The sequence below is a fragment of the Cetorhinus maximus genome, chromosome 12 (assembly GCF_964194155.1).
Source record: "Cetorhinus maximus chromosome 12, sCetMax3.hap1.1, whole genome shotgun sequence".
Classification (NCBI taxonomy): domain Eukaryota; kingdom Metazoa; phylum Chordata; class Chondrichthyes; order Lamniformes; family Cetorhinidae; genus Cetorhinus; species Cetorhinus maximus.
The window spans coordinates 125,568,446-125,581,188 of NC_135890.1; the positions used below are offsets into that span (position 1 = coordinate 125,568,446).

The 12,743-nt window shown below is 48.8% G+C and overlaps 1 protein-coding gene across 1 annotated transcript in view; it reads right to left on the reverse strand.

Annotated features, from left to right (window-relative positions):
* ncor2 (nuclear receptor corepressor 2) overlaps positions 1-12,743 on the reverse strand; it is a 278,572-nt gene that overhangs the window by 146,166 nt on the left and 119,663 nt on the right. The window contains exons 13-14 of the mRNA XM_078554604.1: positions 9,696-9,750; positions 6,180-6,278 (exon numbers count right to left, since the gene is read on the reverse strand). Coding sequence (XP_078410730.1) covers positions 6,180-6,278; positions 9,696-9,750 — 154 coding nt within the window. The remainder of the gene's footprint in view (positions 1-6,179; positions 6,279-9,695; positions 9,751-12,743) is intronic.

The following is a 12,743-nucleotide window of genomic DNA, read 5'->3' on the forward strand; positions in this document are numbered from 1 at the left end:
GTCTGACCAACAGTGACACTGACACAGCTATCAGACCCACTGTGTGACCAACAGTGACACTGATACAGCTATCAGACCCACTGTGTGACCAACAGTGACACTGATACAGCTATCTGACCCACTGTGTGACCAACAGTGACACTGATACAGCTATCAGACCCACTGTGTGACCAACAGTGACACTGATACAGCTATCTGACCCACTGTCTGACCAACAGTGACACTGATACAGCTATCAGACCCACTGTGTGACCAACAGTGACACTGATACAGCTATCTGACCCACTGTGTGTCCAACAGTGACACTGAGGGAGAATTCTCACTTTCCCCATTACTCCAAGAGACAGTTCAATAATTGGAATTTGGAATTCACATTTCCCCCTGCTCTCCCAGGGTAAAGTGGTCTGCGTTCACTTACAGCTGCTCCCCATGTTGTACGGGTTGTAGAATGTAACCTCCTGAAATACAGGTGGGCAGATTTTACAGTTACAGTTCTGAGTCAGTATTTTAAAATGAGTTGGTGCTGAATGTGATGAGGATGATGTACAAGTTGAAGGGTGTGGGAAATGCTACACTGTCAGAGGGTCAGTACTGAGGGAGTGCCGCACTGTCAGAGGGTCAGTACTGAGGGGGTGCTGCACTGTCCGAGGGTCAGTACTGAGGGAGTGCTGCACTGTCGGAGGGTCAGTTCTGAGGGAGTGCTGTACTGTCAGAGGGTCAGTACTGAGGGAGTGCTGCACTGTCAGAGGGTCAGTACTGAGGGAGTGCTGCACTGTCGCAGGGTCAGTACTGAGGGAGTGCTGCAATGTCAGAGGGTCAGTACTGAGGGAGTGCTGCACTGTCGCAGGGTGAGTACTGAGGGAGTGCCGCACTGTCGGAGGGTCAGTACTGAGGGAGTGCTGCACTGTCGCAGGGTGAGTACTGAGGGAGTGCTGCACTGTCGCAGGGTGAGTACTGAGGGAGTGCTGCACTGTCGCAGGGTCAGTACTGAGGGAGTGCTGCACTGTCGCAGGCTCAGTACTGAGGGAGTGCTGCATTGTTGGAGGGTCAGTACTGAGGGAGTGCTGCACTGTCGCAGGCTCAGTACAGAGGGAGTGCCGCATTGTTGGAGGGTCAGAACGGAGGGAGTGCCGCACTGTCGGAGGGTCAGTACTGACGGAGTGCCGCACCGTCAGAGGGTCAGTACTGAAGGAGTGCCGCACCATCAGAGGGTCAGTACTGAAGGAGTGCTGCACTGTCAGAGGGTCAGTACTGAGGGAGTGCTGCACTGTCGCAGGGTCAGTACTGAGGGAGTGCTGCACTGTCGCAGGGTCAGTACTGAGGGAGTGCTGCACTGTCGGAGGGTCAGTACTGAGGGAGTGCTGCACTGTCAGAGGGTCAGTACTGAGGGAGTGCTGCACTGTCGGAGGGTCAGTTCTGAGGGACTGCTGCACTGTCAGAGGGTCAGTTCTGAGGGAGTGCTGCACTGTCGGAGGGTGAGTTCTGAGGGAGTGCTACACTGTCAGAGGGTCAGTACTGAGGGAGTGCTGCACTGTCAGAGGGTCAGTAATGAGGGAGTGCTGCACTCTCGGAGGGTCAGTTCTGAGGGAGTGCTGCACTGTCAGAGGGTCAGTACTGAGGGAGTGCTGCACTGTCGGAGGGTCAGTTCTGAGGGAGTGCTGCACTGTCGGAGGGTCAGTTCTGAGGGAGTGCTGCACTGTCGGAGGGTGAGTCCTGAGGGAGTGCCGCACCATCAGAGGGTCAGTTCTGAGGGAGTGCCGCACCGTCAGAGGGTCAGTTCTGAGGGAGTGCCGCACTGTCAGAGGGTCAGTTCTGACGGAGTGCCGCACCGTCAGAGGGTCAGTTCTGAGGGAGTGCCGCACCGTCAGAGGGTCAGTTCTGACGGAGTGCTGCATTGATGGAGGGTCAGTACTGAGGGAGTGCTGCACTGTCGCAGGCTCAGTACAGAGGGAGTGCCGCATTGTTGGAGGGTCAGAACGGAGGGAGTGCCGCACTGTCAGAGGGTCAGTTCTGACGGAGTGCTGCATTGATGGAGGTGCCGTCTTTCAGTTGAGACATTAAATCGAGGCCCCCCCCGCCCTGTTTGTTCAGGAGAATGTAAAAGATTCCATGCACTATTTCGAAGAGCAGCGGAGCTTTCCCCCAATATCCTGGCCTATATTTATCCCTCAGTCACATCACAGGGAAAAAACAGATTACCTGGTCATTTTCAGGTGGCTGTTTGCAAGATCTTCATTTGCACAAATTGGCTGCTGCATTTCCCACATTACAACAGTGGCTACACTTCAAACAATACTTCATTGGCTGTTCAGGGAGGCAGCTCCCCACCATCTTCTCAAGGGCAATTAGGGCTGGGCAATAAATGCTGGCCAACCAGTGTCACACACCTTCCATGAATGAATCAATTAAAGTGTTTGAGACATCTGGTAGTCATGAAAAGTGCTATATAAATGCAAGTACGTCTTCCTTCCTTTCTATCCCTCTCTCATCCTTTTCCAGAACGCACTCTGCCCCTTGGTCACTAACATTCTCAACTAATGCAGCTCCCCTGAACATATAGAGAATAAATTTCCTGTTAAAGCTGGAGTTCCCTTGAGTTAACTATCTGAGGTGTCAATAATCGGAATGAAATGAGCTTCTCCTGTCTGCCAGCAGCAAACACAAAACTAAAACCAAACATCTCTTTTTGGTATTTTGATTCCCTCTCACAAAGTCTGATCCTGTATTGACGTGCAGTGATTTCTGTTTTAGAGAGCGCTGCACTGTGTCACACAGACTAACCGGGTCTACAACTCTCGCTCCCCTCGAGGCTAACCCTGATCTTGTATTGACGTGCAGTGATTTCTGTTTTAGAGAGAGCTGCACTGTGTCACACAGACTAACCGGGTCTACAACACTCGTTCCCCTCGAGGCTAACCCTCCCTCTCACTCTCATACCCATACCTGGCTGTGTATCAAAGTGTCAGGTTTCCCAAACTCTGCCCACATTGTGAAACATTGCTTCAATATCAGGAATCTGTCACAAACATGCATCAGTGTTCACTGCTGCTTCTCTCACACATAGAGAATGAAATACTCATTTTACCAAATCCACAGACTCAGCCGCAAAACACAAGGGTGTGGGAGTTTTGTGCAACTTGTGTTAAAGGAATCCCATGAAACATCAAGCTGCTTTTTCATTGTCTTTCCTGAGGTTTAAACTTCCCAGGTTGTGTGACCTCTGTGCTTTTCTGAATCAATCATCGTTAGTTACATAGAGTGAGTTTATAAGTGGATTCACAGACACATCAGCCTTCAGTTAGCACTACTGGCTGCTACACTGCATAACAGGCACAGTTACAAAATGTGACGAGATCGCTAAACCAATAAAACCTCCTCTTTAACAAGACCATTTCCATTGCCTCCACTATACAAGTTCATCAATCAGATTCAGTCTTATAAAGAACACTTTCTACAGAATCAGCAACAGATCTGCCACAACCAGTTCCACCAAAAGGCCAGTAAAATGGACAACAGCTTCATAAAGACTGGTCCCAAACAACTAACACATCAAAACAAATACACCAGCATGGTGAGAGCAATCTAGAGCTCATCACTTCTCCCTTTCTCCAAGAGCCTGCAACACCTCATCACTAACAGCTTCATGGTGAGTGGTGGATTTACTCGGAGCTCCACCCACAGTGCTGTTACGGAGGGAGTTCCAGGATTTTGACCCAGCGACAGTGAAGGAACGGGGATATATTTCCAAGTCAGGATGGTGAGTTACTTGGAGAGGAACTTCCAGGTGGTGGTGTTCCCATGTGTCTGCTACCCTTGTCCTTCTAAATGGTAGTGGTCATGGGTTTGGAAGGTGCTGTCGAAGGAGCCTTGGTGAATTCCTTCAGTGCATCTTGTAGATGGTACACACACTGCTGCTACTGTGCGTCGGTGGTGGAGGGAGTGAATGTTTGTGGATGTGGTGCCAATCAAGCGGCTGCTTTGTCCTGGACGATGTCAAGCTTCTTGAGTGCTGTGGGAGATACACTCATGCGTGCAGTTTTGGTCTCCCTACCTAAGGAAGGATATACTTGCCATAGAGGGAGTGCAGCAAAGGTTCACTAGGCTGTTATCGGGGATGGCAGGACTGTCATATGAGGAGAGATTGGTTCGACTGGGTCTGTATTCACTAGAGTTTAGAAGAATGAGAGGGGATCTGATTGAAACGTATACAATTCTAACAGGGCTGGACAGACTGGATGCAGGGAGGATGTTTCCCCTGGTTGGGGAGTCTAGAATCAGGGGCCACAGTCTCAGGAGACGGGGCAGGCCATTTAGGACTGAGATGAGGGAAAATTTCTTCACTCAGAGGGTGGTTAACCGGTGGAGGCAGTAGCATAGCGGTATTGTCACTAGACTAGTAATCCTGAGACCCAGAGTAATACTCTGGGGACCCGGGTTGGAATCCCACCACGGCAGATAGTGAAATTTGAATTCAATAAAAATCTGGAATTAAAAGTCTGATGATGACCATGAAACCATTGTCCATTGTTGTAAAAACCCATCTGGTTCACTAATGTCCTTTAGGGAAGGAAATCTGCCTTTCTTACCTGGTCTGGCCTACATGTGACTCCAGACCCACAGCAATGTGGTTGACTCTTAAAAAAAAATGCCCTCTGAACTAGGACAATTAGGGATGGACAATAAATGCTGGCCTAGCCAGTGACATCCACATCCCATAAATGAATAAAAAAGAACCGACAGAGGCTGTGGAGACCGGGTCACTGAGTATATTCAAGAAAAAAATTGATAATGTTTTGGATATTAGGGGCATCAGGGGGTATAGAGAGAAAGCGAGAGTACGGCGTTGAGATAGAGGATCAGCCATGATCATATTGAATAGCAGAGCAGGCTCAAAGGGCTGAATGGCCTTCTCCTGCTCCTAGCTTCTAATCCAGGCAAGTGGGGAGTATTCCATCACACTCCTGACTTGTGCCTTGTAGATGGTGGACAGGTTTTGGGGAGTCAGGAGGTGAGTTACTTGCCACAGGATTCCTAGCCTCTGACCTGCTCTTGTAGCCACAGTATTTATATAGCTAGTTCAGTTTCTGGTCAATGGTAACCCCCCAAGATGTTGATAGTGGGGGATTCAGTGATGGTAATGCCATTGAACATCAAGGGGCAATGGTTAGATTCTCTGTTGTTGGAGATGGTCATTGCCTGACACTTGTGTGGCGCGAATGTTATTTGCCACTTGTCAGCCCAAGCCTGGATATTGTCCAGGTCTTGCTGCATTTGGACATGGACTGCTTCAGTATCTGAGGAGTCACGAATGGTGCTGAACATTGTGCAATCATCAGCGAACATCCCCACTTCTGACCTTATCATGGAAGGTCATTGATGAAGCAGCTGAAGATGGTTGGGCTGAGGACACTACCCTGAGGAACTCCTGCAGTGATGCCCTGGGACTGAGATGATTGACCTCCAACAACCACAACCATCTTCCTTTGTGCTAGGTATGACTCCAACCAGCTGAGAGTTTTCCCCCTGATTCCCATTGACTCCAGTTTTGCTAGGGCTCCTTGATGCCACTCGGTCAAATGCTGCCTTGATGTCAAGGGCAGTCACTCTCACCTCACCTCGGGAGTTCAGCTCTTATGTCCATGTTTGAACCAAGGCTGTAATGAGGTCGGGAGCTGAGTGGCCCTGGCGGAACCCAAACTGGTCATCAGTGAGCAGGTTATTGCTAAGTCAGTGCTGCTTGATGGCACTGTTGATGACCCCTTCCATTACTTTACTAATTAAATATATATTAACGTTTGTTGTTGAAAAAAACATCTAGGTTGTGAATCATGCAAAGTTATTGCTGAAAGTTGAATAAAATCTTACACTGCCTCAGTAACTGCAGAAGGAAATGAGCTGGCAGGGTTATAGAGGTAAATTGCTCAAGAGAAAATAACTGAATTGGTCACAAGTGAAGGTCAATGTTGCCTGTAACCCACAAGGTGGCAATGCTGCACCATCTTGGTGAACATGACCTGATTCTAGATTCCAAAATAGACAAAAATAAAAAAGTAATTAACATCCCAGCGTCTCAATTAATCAATGCACAGCTATAGATTAACTGCTTCGAAAGAAATGGAGAGAAGCTAATGAATTCCACACTCACACCAGGAGTGACTGAGGTTCTCCCTCTTACTCACCTGGCTCCTTCCTCTGCGACGATAGTTCCGTCTCAGCTGTGCCTTATAATTCTCACTCTTTTTAGACAGATAATAGTAAAGGACACAATCGGCAACTTTCTGCAAATGGAAGAAAAATATTTCCAGTTTGTCTGTAATATATATTTATAAATTACAAAATTTGTACTTCTCAGCATTGTAACCTCACGCACTGCACTGCCTGATCGCAGTTACACCGTAACCTCACGCACTGCACTGTCTGATCGCAGTTACACCGTAACCTCACGCACTGCACTGCCTGATCGCAGTTACACCGTAACCTCACGCACTGCACTGCCTGATCGCAGTTACACCGTAACCTCACGCACTGCACTGTCTGATCGCAGTTACACCGTAACCTCACACACTGCAATGCCTGATCGCAGTTACACCGTAACCTCACACACTGCACTGCCTGATCGCAGTTACACCGTAACCTCACGCACTGCACTGTCTGATCGCAGTTACACCGTAACCTCACACACTGCACTGCCTGATCGCAATTATACCGTAACCTCACGCACTGCACTGCCTGATCGCAGTTACACCGTAACCTCACACACTGCACTGCCTGATCGCAATTACACCGTAACCTCACACGCTGCACTGCCTGATCGCAGTTACACCGTAACCTCACACACTGCACTGCCTGATCGCAATTACACCGTAACCTCACGCACTGCACTGCCTGATCGCAGTTACACCGTAACCTCACGCACTGCACTGCCTGATCGCAGTTACACCGTAACCTCACGCACTGCACTGCCTGATCGCAGTTACACCGTAACCTCACACACTGCACTGCCTGATCGCAGTTACACCGTAACCTCACTGCCTGATCGCAGTTACACCGTAACCTCACGCACTGCACTGCCTGATCGCAGTTACACCGTAACCTCACACACTGCACTGCCTGATCGCAGTTACACCGTAACCTCACGCACTGCACCGCCTGATCGCAGTTACACCGTAACCTCACGCACTGCACCGCCTGATCGCAGTTACACCGTAACCTCACGCACTGCACCGCCTGATCGCAGTTACACCGTAACCTCACGCACTGCACCGCCTGATCGCAGTTACACCGTAACCTCACGCACTGCACCGCCTGATCGCAGTTGCACCGTAACCTCACGCACTGCACCGCCTGATCGCAGTTGCACCGTAACCTCACGCACTGCACCGCCTGATCGCAGTTGCACCGTAACCTCACGCACTGCACTGCCTGATCGCAGTTACACCGTAACCTCACGCACTGCACTGCCTGATCGCAGTTACACCGTAACCTCACGCACTGCACTGTCTGATCGCAGTTACACCGTAACCTCACACACTGCACTGCCTGATCGCAATTATACCGTAACCTCACACACTGCACTGCCTGATCGCAATTACACCGTAACCTCACACACTGCATTGCCTGATCGCAGTTACACCGTAACCTCACACACTGCACTGCCTGATCGCAATTACACCGTAACCTCACGTACTGCACTGCCTGATCGCAGTTACACCGTAACCTCACGCACTGCACTGCCTGATCGCAGTTACACCGTAACCTCACGCACTGCACTGCCTGATCGCAGTTACACCGTAACCTCACTACCTGATCGCAGTTACACCGTAACCTCACGCACTGCACTGCCTGATCGCAGTTACACCGTAACCTCACGCACTGCACTGCCTGATCAGTTACACTGCAACCTCACACACTACACACAGTCGGATCAGTTACACCGTAACTTCACACACTGCACTACCTGATCGCAGTTACACCGTAACCTCACACACTGCACTGCCTGATCGCAGTTACACCGTAACCTCACGCACTGCACGATCAGTTACACTGCAACCTCACACACTACACACAGTCGGATCAGTTAGACCGTAACCTCACACACTGCACTGCCTGATCGCAGTTACACCGTAACCTCACACACTGCACTGCCTGATCGCAGTTACACCGTAACCTCACGCACTGCCTGATCGCAGTTACACCGTAACCTCACGCACTGCACTGCCTGATCGCAGTTCCACCATAACCTCACACACTGCACTACCTGATCGCAGTTACACCGTAACCTCACACACTGCACTGCCTGATCAGTTACACCGTAAACTCTCACACTGCACAGTCGGATCACAGTTACATTGCAACCTCACACACTGCACTGCCTGATTGCAGTTACACCGTAACCTCTCACACTGCACTGCCTGATCAGTTACACCGTAACCTCACACACTGCACTGTCTGATCGCAGTTACACCGTAACCTCACACACTGCACTGCCTGATCAGTTACACCGTAACCTCACACACTTCACTGCCTGATCACAGTTACACTGCAACCTCACACAGTGCACACAGTCGGATCACAGTTACACAGTAACCTCACACACTGCACTGCCTGATCGCAGTTACACCGTAACCTCACACACTGCACACAGTCGGATCACAGTTACACTGCAACCTCACACACTGCACACAGTCGGATCGCAGTTACACCGTAACCTCACACACTGCACTGCCTGATCAGTTACACTGCAACCTCACACAGTGCACTGCCTGATCACAGTTACACTGCAACCTCACATACTGCACACAGTCGGATCACAGTTACACAGTAACCTCACACACTGCACTGCCTGATCACAGTTACACCGTAACCTCACACACTGCACTGCCTGATCGCAGTTACACCGTAACCTCACACCCTGCACTGCCTAATTCATGTCCATTTTTACAGCCCATTTACAGGTTGACTATCCTTTATTCATGAGTCCGAAAACTGAAAACATCCAAAAACCACACTGTTTTCGAATCTCACCCATCGATCCTCAGCATGGGAAGTCAGTAGCCTCAGACGACATGTCCTGAGCTGACACAACCCTCGCTGACCGCACCTGTACTTTAGTGTGGGAAGTTTTTTGTCCGTACTCAATGCGAACCTTGCTGACCAATTAAAGTTAAAGCACAGGAGCTTGAACAGGTTGGTGTATGGGGAGGCTAAACAGAATGAACTTTGTTACAATCTCCCTAATCTATCAGTAAGCATTCATCTGATATTGAAAATAAAACATGAACTGTGCTGCATACAAAACAAAGTGATTTTTCTGAAACAATTCATATATTTTGCCTGAGACACGTTCAGATAAAGCCTTTCACCATTTCCAATGTGAGTAACTGGAATGCTTGAACGGGATGTTGTCAGCTTTTCTTTACCTGTTGTTTTCTGTTTGCAGCTTCTCTTCTCGCCTTTAGACTATAGCCCCTAGGCTTTGGCCTTTGGAATATCAGTAGGCCTAGGCCTATATGCAGTATCCAAACACCAAACTTAGCTGAAATCCAAATCGCAATCGGCTCCGAGGGTTTGGGATAATGAATACTCAAACTGTACATCAAAACTACAGCCCGTCTTATCTCGTTTTCCATATTCCAAATCATGTCTGTAAACATGATGAAAGAACATGGAATTAAATTACAAAATCCCCGACTGACCTTTCTCTCCAGAAATGTTGTCAGGTGTCCAAAATTCTTCGGGTGTTGAATGAACCTGGGGGTGAAAGTCAATGTCGTCAACATCAATGTTGGGTTTTCCACCTTTCTATGTGCATTCAGAATCCCTCACCATTGCCAATCCAACCTCTGGGACAATCCATGAAATGCTTTCCCATTGTACATTGTACAAACACTGTCACTGCTCCCGGTTTCCATTACAATCACTAGATTCAGATTGTGAAGTTGGTGGGTAACTAGTCACTGGGTGGCATGTTTCTCTTTAGCTCTGAAGGAAGGGGCAGGCAGTGCAGAAATCCCCTGTGGCTGTCCCCCTCTCTAACAGGTATACCGTTTAGGATATTTTTGGGGGGATGGCCTATCAGGGGAAAACAACAGCAGCAGCCTGAGCAGTGGCACCACGGCTGTCTCTGCTGTTCAGCAGGGGGGGGTCAAAGCACAGAAGAGCAATTGTCATAGGGGACTCTATAGTCAGGGGCTCAGATAGGCGCTTCTGTGGTCGTGAAAGAGACACCAGGATGGTATGTTGCCTCCCTGGTGCCAGGGTCCAGGATGTCTCTGATCGGGTACGGGACATTCTGAAGGTGGGGGGAGAACAGCCAGAGGTCGTGGTACACATTGGTACTAACAACGTAGGCAGGAAGAGTGACGAGGTCCTGCAGCGGGAGTTCAGGGAGTTAGGCAGAAAGTTAAAAAAACAGGACCTCTAGGGTTGTAATCTCAGGATTACTCCCTGTGCCACGTGTCAGTGAGGCTAGAAATCGGAAGATAGTGCAGCTGAACACATGGGTGAACAGATGGTATAGGAGGGAGGGTTTCCGATATCTGGATCATTGGGATCTCTTCCGGGGCAGGTGGGATCTGTACAAGAAGGACGGGTTGCATCTAAACTGGAGGGGCACCAATATCCTGGCTGCGAGGTTTGCTAATGTCACTCGGGAGGGTTTAAACTAGTATGGCAGGGGGGTGGGAACCAGAGCAATAGGTCAGCAGGTGAAATAAAAAACTGGGAACCAGTGAATATGGCCAGTAGGACTAAGAGGAAGGACAGGCAGGGAGAAATTACTGAACACAGTGGGACAGAGGGTCTGAAATGCATTTGTTTCAATGCGAGAAGTATAACAGGCAAGGCAGATGAGCTTAGAGCTTGGATTAGTACTTGGGACTATGATGTTATTGCTATTACAGAGACTTGGTTGAAGGATGGACAGGATTGGCAGATAAACGTTCCAGGATTTAGATGTTTCAGGCAGGATAGAGAGGGATGTAGAAGAGGTGGGGGAGTTGCACTGCTGGTTAAGGTGAATATCACAGCTGTACGACAGGAGGACACCTCGGAGGGCTCATGCAGCGAGGCAATATGGGTAGAGCTCCGGAATAGGAAGGGTGCAGTCACAATGTTGGGGTTTATTATAGGCCTCCCAATTGCCGGCAGGAGATTGAGGAACAGTTATATAGGCAGATTTTGGAAAGATGTAAAAGAAATAGGGATGTAGTGGTGGGTGATTTTAACTTTCCCTATATTGACTGGGAATCACTTAGTGCTAGGGATTTGGATGGTGCAGAATTTGTAAGATGCATCCAGGAGGGCTTCCTGAGACAATATGTAGACAGTCCAACTAGGGAAGGGGCAATACTGGACCTGGTATTAGGGAATGAACCCAGCCAGGTGGTCAAAGTTTCAGTAGGAGAGCATTTCGGGAAAAGTGACCATAATTCAGTAAGTTTCAAGGTACTGGTGGATAAGGATAACAGGAGTCCTCGGGTTAAGGTGCTTAATTGGGGGAAGGCTAATTATAACAATATTAGGCAGGAACTGAGGAATCTAGACTGGAGGCGGATGTTTGAGGGCAAATCAACAACTGACATGTGGGGGGCTTTCAAACGTCAGTTGATAAGAATTCAGGACCCGCATGTTCCTGCTAGGATGAAGGATAAGTATGGCAAGTTTCAGGAACCTTGGATAACGAAGGATATTGTGAGATTAGTCAAAAAGAAAAGGGAAGCATTCGTAAGGGCTAGAAGGCTGGGAACAGATGAAGCCCGTGGAGAATATAAAGAAAGTAGGAAGAAACTTAAGCAAGGAGTCAGGAGGGCTAAAAGGGGTCATGAAAAGTCACTGGCAACCGGGATTAAGGAAAATCCCAAGGCCTTTTATACATATGTAAAAAACAAGAGGGTAGCCAGGGAAAGGGTAGACCCACTCAGGGACAGAGGTGGGAATCTGTGTGTGGAGCCAGAAGAAATGAGAGAGATACTAAATGAATACTTCTCATCAGTGTTCACCAAAGAGAATTACTTAGCGGTCGATTTGTCTAGGGAAGAGTGTGTAGATAGCCTGGATCGTGTTGAGATCAAAAGAGAGGTGTTAGGCATCTTGAAGAATATTAAGGTGGATAGGTTCCCAGGGCCAGATGGGATCTACCCCAGAGTACTGAGGGAGGTAAGGGAGGAGATTGCTGGGGCCTTGACAGTAATCTTTGTATCCTCACTTGCTACGGGTGAGGTCCCAGAGGACTGGAGAATGGCCAATGTTGTTCCATTGTTTAAGAAGGGTAGCAGGGATAATCCAGGAAATTACAGGCCGGTGAGCCTTACGTCAGTGGTAGGGAAATTATTGGAGAAGATTCTTCGTGACAGGATTTACCACCATTTGGAAGCAAATGGGCGTATTAGTGAGAGGCAGCATGGTTTTATGAAGGGGAGGTCGTGTCTCACTAATTTGATCGAGTTTTTCGAGGAAGTGACAAAGATGATCGACAATGGAAGGGCAGTGGATGTTATCTACATGGATTTCAGTAAGGCCTTTGACAAGGTCCCTCATGGCAGACTGGTACAGAAGGTAAAGTCGCAAGGGATCAGAGGTTAGTTGGCAAGATGGATACAGAATTGGAAGGGTGCTTTTCTGAATGGAGAGCTGTGACTAGTGGAGTTCCGCAGGGATCAGTGCTGGGACCTTTGCTGTTTGTAGTGTACGTAAATGATTTGGAGGAAAATGTAACTGGGCTAATTAGTAAGTTTGCAGACCAC